The 19,028-nt window shown below is 40.6% G+C and overlaps 1 protein-coding gene across 1 annotated transcript in view; it reads left to right on the forward strand.

The window, feature by feature from the left end:
- VPS8 (VPS8 subunit of CORVET complex) overlaps positions 1-19,028 on the forward strand; it is a 2,195,799-nt gene that overhangs the window by 1,664,628 nt on the left and 512,143 nt on the right. The window contains exons 28-29 of the mRNA XM_044075401.1: positions 3,301-3,390; positions 9,742-9,794. Coding sequence (XP_043931336.1) covers positions 3,301-3,390; positions 9,742-9,794 — 143 coding nt within the window. The remainder of the gene's footprint in view (positions 1-3,300; positions 3,391-9,741; positions 9,795-19,028) is intronic.

Below are 19,028 nucleotides of genomic sequence, written 5' to 3' on the forward strand. Positions count from 1 at the left end.
ATAAAGCAAGATGAAGTAATAGAGCAGGAGGAGGATGCACAAATACAGTAAAAGAAGCTGAATAAAGTGTTTTTTTTTGTTTGTAAACTGGAAATGGAGAGAGGAGGAACAGAAGAAAGTTCAAGGTTAAGGAACTAAGGGGTTTGACCTTCCCAAATGATCTCTGTATTAGGTAGAATTAGCAAATGAGATGGGACTGGGAGGAGTGTCCCTTATCAGATTTACAATAGGGATGGGCAACAGCAAAAGGCACAAACTATAAGAACACAACAGCATCAATAGGACTTGTTGGTGGGGTAGATTTGTGTCCCAGAGACTCTCCCATCTGTGGAATAGACTCCCTCTCTACGTCAGGCAGAGTACCTCTTTACCCCTTCTTAAGTGCAACCTTGATAACTGGATGGGAAATAGAAAATACATCCCTGGGATTCCACCCATGTCCCTGTTGGACAAGGGGCATTGGGTGCTGATTAGTCTATATATGGGCTAAGCTCTTGGCTACATTTATAAGGACCTCAGGGCCAATGCCCTAGTAACTTCCTATGATCGTATGACTGGTTCCACAGCAGAAGGTGTTAATTGAAAGGGCACACCAAGTTTATGTTCCAAACCTGGCCACGAGAAAGCAGCCAAGACCTTTAATAGTAAAGATGCAATCCTACGAGCAGAAAGATTTGATGCTGACCAAACTTTGTCAGCAGGAAAAAGTACTAAAAGTTGGAGACAGAGTGTTTGTGTGAAATGATTACTGACTGTAAACCAGTAAGAAGAAGAGTAAATGTATTCCATTAGTCAGGGACTGTCCAGAAGCAGGTGTGAGACTCAAGCTGCTGTATCCAGCTATCTTCAGAATATTTTTCCTGGAGTGTCAGCCATTTTTTAATGCATGATATGCTAAGGAGGAAATAACTCTGTATTTTTGGACAAACTTTTGTATCAAACAAAAGGGGATTCTGCTTCCTATTCTTCTGGTAATAAAGGTCATAGAAAGACTATCCCAATTAAACATTTTCCAGTGTTCCAAAGGAAAATGCTTGAGAGACAGAAAAAGCACAGGAGCTGACTAGAAGAACCAGGAGTAGGAGTACATTGCAAATGAACCTGAGACTGGATTTGGGAGATGGAGATCAACAGGAAGAAAACCAGCAACTCGGAAATTAATGAATAAATGTGGGATTACAAAGCATCAGTTGCATTTGTGAAATAACCTTAATGATAGGTTACTTAAAGCCCGAGAGTGCCACTCTCATTTACCTTTTTCTTCCGCAATATTTGCAATTTACCCGAGGAAAAATTATTTGGAGTCTGATTGGGGTATAAAAAACTTATGCAAACACTTCCAGGCAAAGATCCTTCTAGACTTTGTTGCATATTTGGGAGCTGTAGACATATCCTACCATTGTTTCTTTGTGAATTGCTTATCCAGTCTCTCTTCTCAATCATTTCTAATCTCTTCTGATTGATTCCTATAATTATCATGCAATATTTTAAATGCCCTACTAATCATCCCATTGTTTTTTAACATCGGCTCCTATTGTAAATTATACTAAAAGCTCTACCAGTGCTGGTCTTTCATGTAAGATCCCCCTAGTCCTTTCTCTCTGCCTATACTCTGATATCAATCCTTGATAGGGAAGGCAATCTCTAGCCTGCAGTCTAAATGAATTGTTAACCTTTTCTCATTCTGTTATCTTTCCCTGCCTGTACCTTGGTTCCTTTGCCAGTTTTCTCCAGTAAATTCCAGTCCCATCTTGCCTATTCTCTGTATCCTTAAGGTCACTTAAGGAAAGGTTAATGTGTTGAAATAGTAAAGATTGCTGCAAGTATGTTTGATGTGTCAGAAATGAAATTTTAACTGAGTTATTTTTATAAAGTAAGGGGAAGAATATGTAGTAACTAGCTTAAAACTCAAATAGAATATTCTTTTTTATAAATTTTTGGTGATGATACAAAATTACGTTGAACATATGTATACCTCTGTGGGGTAGTAAATGATTAAAGCTTTCTAAGACATTAAGGGTCTTACAGAGTTTATGGCAAGATTTTCAGTTCATTACAAGCTGCTCCCCTGGATTGTACTTGTTGTATAGTATGCCAATAAGAGTAGTGTGATTTGTGAAGTCTAAGTATTAGCTTTGCTTAGGGATGCAGGTGAATGGCTAGGACAGTACCAGTGGGCATGGTTTGATTATAGTGGTTGGAAAAAGTTTATTGTTTCATTTCCCCATGCTTCAGGTAGGGAGAGCGTGATCTTTGCAAAACAGATACTTCCTTAAGTGGATTATTATTAGCTGCATTATTTTATTTTGCATTCACATGATAATCTGGCGATTTGGCCAAAGCAGTCAAAGCTGATTCTAGCGGGATGACTTTTGCACTTCCACTGCTTGTTTCAAAACTGTGTTAATTCCTGGCATCTTTTTAATTATAACGTGACCCTCAGGACATACTTAACCTGGAGTTTTCTTCAGAAGTCAAGCCCTTTTGGCTTGTTTCTGCTTCATGTCCCTTTTCCTTTCAGTTGGCCTCTCTAGCTTCCGATTTCCCTGGAAGGTACTTGTTGCTGTTGCTACTTGGCATTCTTCCTTGTTGTTACCCACCTCAAATAATCTTCAAAGTCAGTTGTAACAGATTTCTAAGTTATTACTCTGTCAAGTAATATTTGAGAAAAGCCTCTGCAATGAATATTTACTTAACTTCTTTTCATTTTTTTATTAAATAATTCCTTGACCTGCTTTTGAGGAATTGTCCTTTTAAGTATATTACTTTTATATCCTTGTACAGTCTCTGTTATTCATGCTTGTGCAATATGCATATGTCACATTATTTATATTTCAGTGTTACCAGCCATAGCATGGGGGGTGAGCATACCCTCCTCTCTTAGTGTCATGACAGTAAGAGCATATGTTATACACATATTTAAAGAAACACTGTGAGAGGGATCTCAAGATAGAGATATCAGTTATAAATTCAGCCATTGTGTAGAGTACACTCATACCTGAATCTTCTTGCTCAAGCCATGTTCTTTACAGTTTCACATGTGGTGGTTACCACAATAATTTGTGAAAGGCTGCAGTTCTACTTGATTTAATGCAGTCATCACATCAAGCAAATAATTAGAACTGAGCAATGTAGACTGTATGCTAAAAACAGAAATTATGGTCAGCATGTAATTTGTTCCATTCTATCCAGTGCATGAAATCTGCCTTAGAAAAAGTTGTCTGTCTAGTGCAGTTGTTTTCAGTGATTAGTTCTAAAGAGTACTAGAAAGTGGAAAAATAACATTATTTTTCTTTTCAGGAGCTAATTTCTGTTGACCCTTCAAAGGCTGCTGATTTGGTTGCAACTCACTTTGCTGATGAGATTCAAGTTATCATTGAGAAAAATAAGGTAGAGTAAGGCCTTATGTAGATTGACTTCATGGAATGTTTTTAAAATTTTCCAGCACTCTGGACTGAGTTGCTGACACTGTTTTTTTTAATTTTCTTAAGAATCTTTCATAAAGAGGTTGTAGACGTATCCATCATGAACATCATCGGAGTGAATTTTGGAAGGGGTGTTGTCAAGCCTTTCATCTGCTGTTTTCATTAAACAGCTAAAAAGTGCATTTGTGTGGCATGTGTTGTACTCTAATGCAGTGCAGTTAAAATAAATACTGTAGAGTAAATGTGTTGCATTGCATCCATATAGGCTGCAGCAGTGGAGAAGCAAGGGAAACGAATTGTTAGGAATAATAAGTTATACTTACGGGCTCAAGATTTCTGTTTAAAATTGTTGCTCACTCTGAATATTTGCATACCAGCATCTTGCTGGGACAGCATTGTTTGTCTTTTTAAAGAAACCTGTGGAAGGAACATTGAATCCTTTGGCAAACTTGGAGAAAGAAGGCTAAAAATCTGAGAGATCCCTTGAATCAGCTTTCCTGTCTCATCACACTTTTTAATCTCTGCAGCAGAATGCCCAAAACAAGTTCTCTATCCAAGGTAGAATTTAAAATTTCATGTTTGACACCGGCCGGGATGTTTAGAGAATGCAGACACACAAACGTTCTCATAGTACTGTGGCAGCAAATATTTAAAAAACAATGGAGAGGAGGTTCCAAAAAGAAACCAGCATAGTCCCAATAAACATCTCAGACTTTACTTGGGGAGCAATATCTATGGTAATCAAGTTGTAGGGTGTTTAGTGCAAACACGTCAGACCAAAACATACAAGCATAAAAGAGATGTCAGCTCTTCTCAGTTCTCTCAACCATCAGCGGTCCCACTGAACCTCAGGTGTTTGCAAAATGAGCCACAGTAATCTGTTACATAAACAAAGGGGTAGGGAGACAGATCTTAACTCTCTATTCAGACTAGGCATGATTATCTGGGATATAGCTTTACTGCACAGTCTCACTCTACAGGTATTGTGCATACCATCAGAGCAAAATTGTTTTGCAGGCAAGCTGTGCAGGACTAGAAGAGATCCTCTTCAATGAAAACTGAATTAGGGGATCATCCAAGAATTGATCCAGCTGTGTGGAGCACCTCAAATTGTGCTATTTGCCTTCACTCACAGAAATTTGTTGGCAAATCTGCTTCAGGACTCCATGCAAAAAGGCCTTTTAAGACAGATGCATTTTCTTTTCATTGGACAAGAACGTTCCTGTATATTTTTCCAACCTTTCTACTATTGTCCAGAGTAATTCATTCAGAAGGAATCTCCAAAAATTGTGATAACTGCATTCCAACCTAGGCAACAGTGGTTCTTCCTTATTTTGGAAGCACACAGGGAAATTTCCACAAGTTTCTTCACAGTTTCTTTCATAAGAGCAGGAGAGTTTGATACAGCCCAACCCCAAACAATCCAAATAGGATGTTTTTGAAAAGGGTGTTCATAAGATGACTTCCAGAAAACAGGAAGCTCCTCCTTGGGATCTTAATTTTGTGCTAGAAAGATTAACTGTTACTCCATTTGAAGTGGCTCATCAGGCTGACTTGAGGTTCTTGACATGGAAAACAGTCTTGCATATTGCTGTGACCTCTGCAAGACGAGTATCTGAGTTGCATGCTTTTATGGTGGTTCAACCTTCTCTCACCTTGCACAAATAACTAATCTTTCAGTTATGTATAAAGCAGTATCCAAGTTTAGCTTAAGCCAAGCTATCCATCCCCCTGTCTTCTTCCCGGAACCTAAAAACGAGGAAGAAAGGATATTCCATAACTTGGATACCCACAGACAAAGTGAATGCTATTTTGATAGAATAAATTCTTTATTGCTTCTGATCAGTTGTTCATTTCTTGTGAAGGAAAAAAAAAAGGCAACTTGTGTCCGGGCAGACTATTTCAAGTATTTTTTGTTATACCCACTGCAACAAAAAAATTCCTGGCAGGGTCTTGGCTGACACTGTTAGGGCCTTTGCTTCATCTGTGGCTGTTTGTAAAGAATTGGATTCTAGAAGTAGCAGTTTGGCTGTCCACTTTCACAAAGCACTATAAACTATATTCCTTTGCCTGGTCTAGGACTGGCTTTGGTAGCACCATTCTCCAGATGTTTCTAGACCCTCGTCCTCCTTCCTCCCAGTCATGTTAGTTAAGCTGTAGAAATCTACCCATATAGCTTTTGTTTCTGCAGTCATGATCCTTATGAAGAGCACAGTACATTTTGTGTAAGGAAATTTACGATAACAGCATATGTTTGAATAATCACTGCTGCAGTAGCAGTCTCTTTCATCCATCCCCCTTATTTGTGTAAGTTTTTTATGCTAGGGTGTGGACATACTCCTAGCATTGTCATCTCAGGACTTATGCCTCCCTCCCTTTTCTTTTGTCATAAATGCTCTTGAATAGTTTGGCCACTCAAACCTGACCTTCAGCTCATGGTTTAACATAGTAAAGAAGACTTCCTTATGTATCAGTTTACCTAGGAAATGTTCATATGTTACTGTTTTTTCATAGTTTCATAGTATAGTACTAGGCTATCTGCCCTGGGGCATTTGTAAGCATAGCCATAGTGATGTGGCTTTTGCCACCCCATGAAATGGTACAAAAATGTACAGAATAAATCTAGAATACTGTGCCTCTGTCTAGTAGTGACACAATGAAGGTCCCCTTATATAATAGAATTAGTTTACTGTGCCCCTGTCTAGCAGCGACACAGATGTGACCCCTGGGGTAAACTTACGATCTCCCATCCACTCATCAAGATTTCTCTTGAAGAGAGTCAGTGAGGGGCTCTGCATAATACGAACTGGGATCCTGTTCCAAAGCATGGGAAGCCTCTGGGTTATGAATCTATCCCTCCAGCATGTCCTATTCATACTTGCGCCGAGGTTTATGTCTTTAGCTCTCGTGGTCCTGATGGATTTGGATTTTTTGAGGTGGAGCATGTCCATCAGATCCTGATTGGACATGGCCTTGTACGTCAGGCAGAGATCACCTCTGAGCAGGCGGTATGCTACTGAATAGAGCTGAAGTTTCTTTAGTCTGGCAGAATAAGACATATGTTGGAGACCCTTGATCCTTTTGGTGAGGTACTTTTGTGGTCTCTCCAGCTGTTGCAAATGCCGGGTGAGGTACATACCAAATGGGGCATTGTACTCAATCATGGGTCTGATGAGGGAGGAATATAGGGGTACAATGACATCCTTGGATCTGGATGTGAATCCCTTCATGATGAGGTGTGCAAGGTAGAATGTTTTTCTAACCACTTTGGCAACGTGGGTGTCAAATGAGAGGTCGCTGTCTACTTGGGTCCCTAGGTCTCTGATTACTTTTTCTGTACTCAGTGGGTTGCTGTCTATGTGATAATTTGTGAGTACTTTGTTTTTTCCAAAAGGGATGACTATACATTTTTTGGCATTTAGTTTAAGGCCGTGACTACGGCACCTGTTGTCCGTTTCAGTGAGGCCTTTTTGTAGGATGTTTGTGTCTGCTGGTGTATCGACTATGGCGCCTAGTTTGCAGTCATCTGCGAACTTTGTCAGCCACAGCCCTCCCATGTTTGCTTTAACATCTGAGAAATAAATGCCGAACAAGAGGGGTCCCAGGACAGATCCCTGTGGGGCACCACTTGTGACTGGCTTTGAATCTGACATTGCTCCAGCGATTTTAACTTTATGGGTTCTGTCCTTTAGCCAGTTTGCAACCCATCTAGTGACATAAGGGTTTACTTTTAAGCTGTTTAGCTTATCTATGATGCCTGAGTGGGGTATTGTGTCGAAGTCCTTAGCCAAGTCCGGGTATGCTGTATGGACTGCTTTGCCCTCATCAATGGCTCTAGTGACTGTTTCGAAAAAGTCAACCAGGTTTAAAAGGCAGGATCTGCCCTTTACAAAGCCGAACTGGGTGGGGTCAAGTGTCTGTAGGTCCCCTATGTCTCTGTTTATAAGTTCCATAATGATTCTTTCCATAGCTTTGCAGACCAGGCTAGTTAAGCTTATGGGGCGGTAGTTTCCAGGGTCTGTAGAGGCACCCCTTGTGGAGTGGGACCACTGTTGCTGTACGCCAGTGTACAGGTACATATCCCAAAGTAAGGCTAAGGTTAAATAGCATTTTTATGTGTGGGTTTAGCTCCTCTTGGAGTCCACGTAACACGCACCCCGGGATACCGTCAGGTCCCATTGATGCTGTGTTTTTTGCTTTGTTTAGGGCGGTTCTCACTTGGACATCTGAGATGACAGGGAGATTACATTCAGCTGGGATAAGTATTTCTTCTTTTGGGGGTGAAGGAGGGGAGAAATTTGCACTGAACCTGTCAGCCAGAATGTTAGCAATATCTGTGGGTTCAGTGTATTTTTTGTTGTTGTGAACCAACTCTGAGCATATCTGAGGGTTTCCGCCCAGGTTTATAACATAGCTGAAGAAGGTTTTGTGTTTGTCTTCTTAGCGATTTTTCTCTCAAAGTTTGCCTTGGATGTTTTTATGAGAGAACGTAGTTTTCTGCTAATGTTGATCAGAGATGTCTTCCCTTCATGGGATTTCTCTCTGACGTGCAGTAGCTTCCTTCTTTTGTTATACAATTTGTTTATGGCTGAGGTCCACCAGACAGGACACTTACATTTGGTGGAGAGGGACTTGGATTTGTTTGGGATTGCATGATCCATGCATTCTTGGAGATGTCCATAGAAAGCATTTGTGAAGGATTCGGCATTGTGGGATGTGGTATCCACTGGCACAGTGGGCTTAAAGGATACCATCTCAGTCTTAAGAAGAGTGAAGTCTGCTTTTGAGAAGTTTTTCACTGTGGTCTTTTGTGCTGGGAGTGGAGGTGGGATATGTATATCCAGGGTGATTAGTTTGTGGTCAGATCTCACTAGTGAGGGGTATACTTCGGGTGTGGAGCATTTTGTCCCCGCTGCACCGTAGTGATGTAGTCAAACATATATAGAAAAAAAGAAAGTTCAGTCCGAGTGCATAAATATGAAAGTGGTGCAAAACATTTTAGAGAGTAAAGTACTTTATATATATTTAGAAATATAATGGGGAATGTTCCATGTCTAACTTTTAATGTTTGGAACAATTAGTGCTAAATATTAGAAAAAATGTTTTATTAGATGGTAAGTTATTAGATGAGGAAATCATTTATATTTTTAAATTCAAATATTTGTGCTCTTTAGGTATAACTATTTTTGATTAAGCCTTGTTGAATAAGTAATTTTGTTTTTAGTTTGTTGTAACTGAATAGTGTAATAACTTATGATATGTATGTAAATCATTGTTAAGTTTGTGACATTAGTCATTGAAGGGACATTGCTGAGAGTGCTAGACAATATATAAGTACTTTTGTCCTAAAGACCTAAGGTTGTATATATGGGGTATATGTTTAATGATCAAACAGCACTTTCATCGTACATAGACCATCAAAAGTTCCATTTCTTGAATGGCCAAATGATAGCAAATAATTTCATCGAACAGTCTTAGTTGGCCAACATAAAGGAACTGGTAGTATGTACTTATTGGAGACTAGAGATTAGTAAACCTTCCCTTTGCCCACTGGAGTGCAGTCTCAGAGTTGGTATATATAATTAGTAGGGGGTGTGGGGGATCAGCCCCCACACATAAGGAGGGCCCTGTATTTGCCAAATCCTCCTCTTACCCCCACCCCCGCTAATTGTATATGGCAATTCCGAGATTGCAGTACAGCGGGGAAAGGCCAGGTTTCCTCATAACTAGTTTCAGATAATTGCATACTACATTGTGTTTCCTTTATGTTGGCCAACTATGATCGTTCAGTGAAATTATTTACGATCATATGGCCGTTTGAGGAAAGAAAGTTGCAATGGTCTATGTACAATGAACGGCCTTTCCATGAATGTGCCATTCGATGATTAAACATAGACCCATATGTATGTGCTTCTGTATTCTTTGCTTTTTTCTTTTATTTTTTTCACCTTGCTGGTTGTAGTCGCTTGTAGTTGTAGGTTGAAATGATAAGCACAGGAATAGGTAGGCTGTCTTTAGGCGTCATATAATGGCATAATATGCACCAACAGGAGGCCCTCAGCATGGTAAAAGAAGCGAAAAATAGCTGACCTGAGGTTTTCAGTATAGAAAAATTTAACAGGATTCTCAGATTACCTGGTGAATGTGCATATGTTAGTTATAAAACATTCCTGTAACTTTATTGTACATTTGTGTAGAGCTCTTTGTAGTATTTAAATTATACCGCACTATTTTGTAGTATATACATTACATTTAAGACAAAATGTATAACAGAACAAAATAGCAAGATGAACATTTTAATGTTTTGTTTTCTTAGGACCAGCATTTACTCTTTCAGTTTCTGAAAAGCCTTATTGATCCTAGGTTCAGGTATGTATGTTCTTTTCTCTGCATATTAGTACAGAAAATGATTGGTTTTATTTTGCACTTTGTATGTGTTGTGTTTTGCATTGTCTTAATTAGCTAGTGTGCTGTGGTGTACTAAGGAAATTCAGCTTTTGTTATCCAGTAGGATGTAACATGCAGTCTATGCTTAGCTTCGGGGAGATAATTTTTTTCAGACTACATAAAGCATCCCCCCCTTCATACAATGGCTAACTCCCCTCTCCTCCATTTTCTAATTTTTTTCCACGGCTGATAGCCATTGGTTGGATCCTAATAACAAAAGACTGCTCTGTTTATTTCTAGTTACAGCCAAGTGACAGTTCCAGGCGTTTCTGCAGTTATCACCTACTGTGCCACTAGGCGTCATATATTGCATGTTCATATTTGCATTAATAATTCCAAAACCATGCTACATACAGAATATTTTATCTTGAAGCATACATGATGGCAAACACAACTGTATTGCTATATGGCTTCTGTCAATGACTGTTTGTTAGAACTCTAAGGTAATAACTTCATTTTTAAAGGCTGAAGCCACACCCACTGGGAGTTAAAGGTACACACTCCAAAGGGCTGTACTAGAGAGAATAAGTTAAGAAAATCTTTTCCTTCCTCTCTGCTTAAGGTTTGTTATAATAGGTTAGTCACCTACTTCACCTGTTGTTTTTATTTATTTGTTTCGGTCGTAAATTATTTTTTTCCTGTGGGTAACCTTCTTTTGTCTTCTGAGGTACCACTACTTGGTTTACTCCTTGTTGTGCCCTTTTTTATATCTATAGGTACTAGCTGATTTGTACAATTCCTAGCTTCATACATGACTTAAACGGCTAAGGCTCAGATTGTTTGTGGCACTTTGACACTAGGTGTCAGCTGTTCAGTTCTTCTGCCTTGTTTGCGACTTCTCTGTTTCTGTGCTTGTCTTGCTCCAGCAGTTTTCATTTAATTGTTTATTTTGCCAGTTAAAGTTGTCATTTTGTTGGCCATTAAGACAACTTTGCTTGTTTTGTCTTCTGGAGGCACAAGTATGCACCTTTCTTTGATGAAATACATTGCTCTCTTCTTTTCATCTTCAGCAGATGTACATTATTTTATTAAGAGTTAGTCATTTTCTGCATTGCCTACTTTTTTCATAGGTTGAAGGTCTCTGTTCCTGTCACCTCCTGACTGAGGTTCTGCTGTGCTTCCATTCATATACTTGTTTAATTGGATCAGTTTTTCTTCCAGTGCAATGGCAGCAGGAATCAGTTTTTCTTCCAGTGCAATGGCAGCAGGAGACTTTGATGCTTTCCTTCTCTCATTACTTGGAAAGGCAGGGGAGTTGATCCAGTATACCCACCTTTCTTTTTTCTGCTTTTTGCTGCTATTTTTAAGTGGCAAATTTGGGGTGAGGGGATTAATTTCTACAACCCATACCCCAGGTAATTTTTTTCCGTGGTGAAGTATTGCAAATGATGTGGGGAAAGAGGTAGGCAGTACCTTGTAGTTCTCACCTTCCACAGACCTATTTTGCCATTACCCTGTAATTTCTCTCTGTCTTGCTTGGGTGGCTTCCCAGCTTGATGTATATATGCCAAATGTAGGAAATTCACCCTTATACTGTGGCCATTTGCCCTGAAAGATGTCTTGTTTTCATTCCATCCAGACACTCTCATCTTGTATAAATTCAAGTTGACAAAGGATGTGGAGACTGAAGGTTTTCCAATTCATTTTGTTATGTGACTTGGTATCGCCATTGCTGTGTTGATGTAGTGGTCCCAGGATAGGGTCTTGTCTTGCAGGAGTCTAGTTAGGTTCTAGGAGGTTTGCCATTCCATGAGGACCTTGAAGGAAATGTCATAGCTCACTTCTCCAGAGCCCAGTACATATGTAATAGTTTATGAACTTCACTTGTCTTTGTCAAAGGTTGGCCTGTGTACCTCCTTCCACCCACCCCCCATCACATGCAGGTCATAGGAGGCTGTCAGATGGAAAATGCAGGGCTCTTCTTATATATGTGCTGACCTTTAGGATGGTGGTTGAACATGGATACCAGGGCACCCATTGTATCCAGCATCACAGATAGGCGATACTTCTCATGCTTCTCCCTATGAATGAGTCACTTTTAGTCATTGCCCCTGCAGAGAACTGTCTTTGTGGCTGCATGGGTGCTGCCTTTACAATGCTTGCCTAAGCAGTGTTGTCTCAAATCCAGACCTGCTGCTCTTCATCTTCATAAGCCTGGAATGTGCCTGTTGGGAAGAGACCATTTTTGTTGATAGGCCAGTGGCAGAATTTGCTACTGCTGCTTGTATTTTTGCAGCAAGTTTCCAGTGGGTATGTGATCCCAGTGTTTACACATTTTGCCTTACACCTTCCTTTCAGAACAGTATGGGGACTTCAAGCCTTTGGCCCATAAAGAGCCATCCTTCCTCTAGTACACTGGTAGACATTTAGCTGCTGCCCAGCAAATCCTTTGTGCCTGAAATGCCTGAGCATTATGTTTTGTGAAGTATCTGAATATTATAGGCAAGATCAGTTGTCAGGGTCATAATTTGGTATTCATGGGCTACAGCAATTTGGAATGCTCTACATGGTCTGCCTAGCAATTCTCTGAGAAGGCTTGTGTCCTGCGACTGTAACTATTGTCTGGGCTGCTTGGTTTAGACCTAAGAGTAAGATAAACAGCTTGCGTAGGTGAAGATTTTCCTTGTGCCACGAGTACATTTCAGATTTTTTGTCCAACCTTTTTATGCTCTTTGGAACCCAGGATTCCAGGTGATTGCCTTGGGCTCTTGCCCTCCTTTGATTGTTGGCTTACATTGCATGCATTGGTGGCATGATGTCATTGTTTCCCTATCTGATGTTATAAAGACTTGGGATCCTCTCCTCCTTTAGTCAGCAGTGGTTATTACATGTTTGGGTGATGTGGAGTCATATGTTCATAGGTTGGTACTAGGCTACCGGCCCTAGGGCCTATACAAACCTAGCCATAACAATTCTTTGGCTATTTCTCCCCACACTATTTACTTCCCTGGACCCATGTCTAGCAGGGCAGCTAACGTGATCCCCAGGTAAATTTCCTTTCTCCCATCCAGTAATCAAGGTTCCTTTTGAAGAGGGCCAAAGAGGCGCTCTGCTTGACATGTATGGGCAGTCTATTCCAGAGTCTGGGGAGTCTCTGGGTCAGGAACCTATCCCTCCAGCATTTTTTGTTTATTGTGATGACAAGATTTAGATCCTTGGAGCATGTGGCTCTGAGGGATTGGGATTTCATTAAGTGTAGCATGTCCAACAACTCTGAGTTTGACATGGCCTTGTATGTTAAGCAGAGGTCACCTCGGAGTAGACGATATGCAACAGAGTATAGCTGGAGTTTTTTAAGGTGGTCAGCAGAGGGCATCTGCTTTAGGCATGTGATTCTTTTAGTGAGGTATTTCTGTGGCCTTTCCAGTTGTTGCAAATGTCTTGAGAGGTACATACCAAATGGGGCATTGTATTCTATAATGGGTCTAATGAGGGATGAGTACAGTGGGACAATGACCTCCTTTTTTATGGATGAAAAGCCCTTTATGATGAGGTGTGCCACATAGAAGGATTTCCTGACTGTTGTGGCGATGCGGTTATTGAAGATGAGACCACTGTCCACCTTTGTCCCTAAGTCTCATCACCTTTTTAATGGTATTGGGCAACAAGACAGTGCGATCATCCGTTCGGGTCCCTCAGTTGCTTGTGAATGCAGTGGCTAAGTATTTTGATGGTAAGCAAACTGTATTACTGTAAATAATATATTTACCAGCAGCATACTCTTTTCTTGACTAGTTCCTCTGTTGAGGTAAATGTCATGTGATTGTATTGTATCTCCCCAGTAATCTAGTTATTTCTTCCCAGTTTTTCAGACATAAGTATCTTACTTTATTAATAGTATCCATGGAGATTCTAAAAGCAGTTTATCAGTTATAAATCACTGTTTTGTTTTTCTGTCTTTGCAGCGTACCCTTATATAATAGTGGAACATGTTATTGCTGTAACTATTGAACTATCACATATGTAACCGCTTTGCAGTATTGCTGATTTATTGTACATCTTTTAAAAAAGTTAACTTCTGTAACCACTCCTCTGTAATGCTGATTTACTGTGTTGCTCCTGGAGTGTAGCTGAAATGGGTCCCTTAAGATCATTCCACCACTCTAGTAAGCAAACAACACTGAGTAAATGTTTAATGACTCAATATTGAAAGAGCTGTATATAAGATGGATGCTTGTTCCGGTGGGATTAGTGTTCCAGTTCATGTTTACATAGCATATTGCAAGTAATATTATTGGAAATGTGTAATTTATCTTAGTGTATATATTTTTTTTCTTTTGCCATTACTGCATAGATATTCATGTTTAGGAACAGCTCAGCATGATCTTCGGACAGTTGTTAATCAGCAGGTCTTGCAGTAATCCCCACATTGTTAGAGTGTCACAGAGATCTTTTCCACTAGTGCATAGAGGAGAACTTCAACACTTATACCCTGCTTCTGGTATGTCTGTGTGTTTTCTTTGGCATGCCTGTGTAGGGAGGGACTGTCCTTACCCTCCTCACTTATTTCATGTCATTTTTGTAGTTATACAGAGAAGAAGAATTTGTTAAACAGATTTTTTTTTTTACAATTTGTAATTTCTTAGTTGAAATTGTCCTTTTTTCTATTTTGTCAAAATCAGGTTTTTATCATTGCTTCAGGGGCAGCTAAGATAAAAAATGAAATATGTGGTTTTAATCTTGGGTGTTTACATAGCCCAAAGATGTATGAAGCATGCAGTAGCTATAACCAGATGACTGTGTATCAGCATGAAAGCCTGTCTTGCATCATGCTGCAATTATAATCTTAGACAAAGCAGTTGGAATTCTTCCATGACTTATCCTAAGAAGAACAAAAAGAAGTAGTTCTCTAGGTCATTGCAGACATCTCCAAAACTTTTTCTGTAATGTCATGGGTCCCCTCTTTTTTGGCATCCACCTCTCTAACATTAAGGCAGACATCGGAGCTCTGCAGTTAACCATGTTTACTGAAGATTGTAAACTGAGTGTTTTTATTTTTTTTCCTATTAGTTTGCTCTCCAGTCTCATCGCCCTTCCAGGCATTCAGCCCATTTGATCCCCCATCACTGAGGAGAGGGGTTGACACAGACTAGCCATCATGGGTTTTTCATGATTTGCTTTTTCAGCCTTAACCTCCCTAAGTGCACTTGGCATGATGGGGGGGAGGGGGTGATAGAGATGTTTAATGGGGCTGTCTGTGAAAGATGTCGCAAGGAGCATTTCTGTTTCTGCAGTACCCCAAAGCACAGAAGCTGGTTTACCCTGGTCTCCACCTGGGAAACTGCACCTCCCAGTGTGTCTTAGTATGTGACCCCCACCCCGGAGAGGTGTATGGTCCATACCTTTTCATGCCTCTCCCTCCCTGCCTTGTGCCTCCAGTGCTGGGGCTGCTAACTGAACCTGGTTGCTTGGATTCCAGTCAGGGCTCCATCCTTCTGCTTCACAGAGCTACTCCCTTCTGATACTCAGATCTTCCAAGAAGGGCTTGACTATGCCTTCACCAGATGTACTGACTGTGGGTCAAAATCTGTGACAAAATGTAGCACTGTTTTATTTAGGCAACATGGCTATCCAAATGCATACTATGTAAATGGCACCCTCTTACCATTTGGCACAATCATTAGAGATCTATACACATTTATTACTACAAGCTATTCTTTGAGTAGCAGATGTCAGTCTTGCCTAGGACATCATTCTGCTTCACTTACCATTACCAGAGTAATGTGCTCTACATTTAAAGAAGTCATAATTCCGCCTGTATCTTTCCATTAGACCCATTGTAAAATAGAGTGCTGCCTTCAGCATGTACCTCTCTAAATACCTTGCCTAACTCGAATGGCACCATCCGTTCCTAACCCAATAAACAAGTAAATACAAATTACAAAACTAAACTCCTTTAACTACGTAGATAGATTAAGAAGCCCTTTGTCTTTTACATCATATCATACAGGCTTCTGTCTTCTTACCCTTCTGTACTTTGAAAGCCCGTGTCCTACACCCACTCCACAGATCTCAGTCTTCATCACGATATAAACAGGATGCACTAGTATGATAGATAATCTGTCACAGGATATCCCCCTACCTATGGAATTAACTTCTGTTGCATGTCAAGCAAAGCCGTATATTGGCCATCTTTAAACTAGTCTGGATGATTGGATGGGCATTCGCAAATTCACCTCTGAGGTATATAATGTGGCTGTCCTTAATCGGCACAACTAATTCATTTACAGGTTTGCTGGAATGCACTGGACAGGCTCACTCTATAGTGACCAAATGGGACATGTTTTAAAGTCATGCTGGGGAGCAATATATATAGCTTTACACCAGTTGTAGTCAACAGCAACATTTTTGGATACATTTGACCAAATTAGGAAAGTGATTAGGTATGTTTTTAGAAAAGAATAGATGATGTGTGAATGCTCTTGCATACAAGGTATTTTGGACGACCTTTGTGGCCTGACATTTATTGGGCATTAGGCTACTGCAGATTCGGGCAAAGGTTGGTCACAAGGTTTGAGGGATCATTTAAAAAGAGGAATGGTTAAGAGCCTTGTGCACTGTATTAGAGATATGTTCTGGAATATGTGGAGTGTTATATGTTGGCATGAAAAGAGGACCCAAGATTGCTAAAAAAAACAGTTATCTATTCTTGGAGTTGCCAAGAACTGTCCCAAGAATAGGCCTAGGCACTGTTAGCATGAATTATTTTGCAGAAAATAGTGTCACCTCTGGTGTTGCAGGGTAAGTGCAGAACTCCTTTCTTATATGGGTTATAGTAAGAATAACATGAAGCAGTGAAAGCACCACACTTGCCAAAGTATATTTGGGTCATGAAACGTGGTTCTTTCAGTGGGTGTGGTACCAGCTTTTTGCCCCCATGCTTGTTAACCATCATTCATTCCCAGTGCGGCACTCCTGATTCATTGCCCAGTATGGTATAGGGGTGAGAGCCTTCTAAAGTGGCCATTTACAGGCAGCTGTAAGAGTTGCTTTTGTCATTACAGGCATCCTGAAAATGTGGCCATTTGTATGGTCAGACCCCATTCTCTGGTCAGTTATATGAGCTGATTTCATCACAGCGGAGGAATGCACAATGTCTTCCCTCTGTGAGTGCATGCTGGTGGACATTTACAAATGAAAGTTATCCCCAGGCTGTGGTGAGGTGAGTCAAAAGCCTGCCCCCCAGTACGTGCACCTCGCCACCACTACCACTCCTCCAACTGATCGTGGCTTTATGCATCCTGCTCTGCTTCAGCCTTCCTCCAGGGCTGAGCTGCTAATTGAATCAAGTTATCCGGCTGTAGTCTGAGTGTTATCCCTTTGTGCCACCTGAACTGGCTTGGTGCCTAAAGGTTTGAAGCAGGTAGTCGTTTTAATTAGATTTGGCAAGGGTCTTAATGGAACTTCATTTTTGTAGACCCATATTGGCGCTCAATTATAGCTACAAATTTTATGTGATAGATTTGATTTTGTCAATTTTCATTCATTCCTCAACAATTGGGCTCGGATCCGACCCAGACATTATTTTCAGCTTGTGGCCACTAGAAAACTCTCAAGCTCCTCCCTTACCTATAATGCTCTGTCCCCTAACATACCTCAGATCTTGTTTACTGCTTTCACATTTGGACGGGGTCGATGTGAGCCCTTGAGCTCAGTGCTCAAAAGACAGAATAAGTGTTTATATTGCTATCTTCTTATTCTAATATCTTATTACTCATTTTATAGCTCATGTATTTTCTCCCTACATACATGTTAGTGTAATTCTTCTTAACATTGTTGGTAAACTTTCCCTGCTATCCCTTTACATGGCTAGTGTATTATTTGATTATTATCATCTCCTTTCCCTTTTTCTGTTTATATAAAAAAAAAGTTTTGTTTTTTTTTTCTCTCTAAAAGATCGTGTTTGTTAAAATGTCTAAAAAAACTCTTTCTGATGCACATGCTTTATGAGTTTATTGTCTAGGGCCTTGAGCACCTTCAGAAAGATTGTGACATTTTTAAATCTTTTATTCCTCGGGCCATTTTAGACTATAAGAACAAACTTATTTTAAAAGGCTTCCTTTCTTCAATTTTTTCAGAGGCTTTATCTTGGGGATCAACTCTCCAAAGTTATGACAAAGGAACAATCTAGAAAGCCTTCGGATCTGTCAGGCTCCTCCATACATTCCTCAGATCCGATGGTGGAGCTTCCAAGAAAGAAACACAGAAAATTGGATTCACAGACTGCTAATTCACTGAAGTCAGCATCAGAAACCAAATCTGCCTCCTCGGATCCTGTATTTATTGGATCCAAAGCCTTTATCTTGAACCAGATAGTCATCCTCCATAGATCCAGTACCCTATCAGGTTCCATCCCAATATTAAGAGTCTTGCCAACATTCCAAGACTCCCTCTGTGGTCTCATTGTTTCATTCATCCAGAAGTCTGACCGAAGCCAATGTGAATTGAATGATAAGGAAGTTTGTCTGCACAGATTCAGATAGGAGTTCTTCCAGCTGCTACCCCTTCGGGTTAAGAATCTCTGATCTGACTCGTGGTTTCAGAGCCCTTGGATCCAAGTTTTCAAGGACCATCTGGGTCAGATCCGAAGATTATAATATCTTCAGCTCTGAGGCCTTCTTTGAGTGCACCAGCTCCAAGTGAGCTGGAGCCAGACAACTCTCTGAGCTGAAGCATCCCTGTCAAATCCGAGGTGTTGGAGTTGACTCTGAAGTTGTTGGAGCTGTCTCTGCCCCTTGGAGCTTTGGCAATGGATAGCTTGGCTCCAATCTCTGCCTTGGATGGACTGCCTTTGGGACAGGGGGAGCTAATGGGGTAAAAGTGTGACTTCTTGGCTCCATCAGTTTCCCTCTCCCTTCAGCGTTCTGCTTTCGAGGTAGTGGAGAGCGTGTTTTCTGCTCTTGCAGAAAGGATGGTTCTCCCTCCTTCTGTGTCACTTATGTCTTTGTGCCTTGAGTTTCATCAAACTATCCCACAGGGACAGCCAGCCCAAAGTCACCAGATAACCCAGGAGGGGTATTACCATTTCTTCCGACAGTTTTCTGGAACACCGCAACAAAGAAACCCCTAGGAAGAGGAAGTGCAAGAGGAGGCACATAGACTCCCCTCAGGAGTCAATCACGGGAAGCCTTTGCGTCTGGCCCATTTACCTTCTTG

This window comes from Protopterus annectens, chromosome 6.part1 (genome assembly GCF_019279795.1).
Source record: "Protopterus annectens isolate FY-2018-M chromosome 6.part1, PAN1.0, whole genome shotgun sequence".
In the NCBI taxonomy this organism is placed as follows: domain Eukaryota; kingdom Metazoa; phylum Chordata; order Ceratodontiformes; family Protopteridae; genus Protopterus; species Protopterus annectens.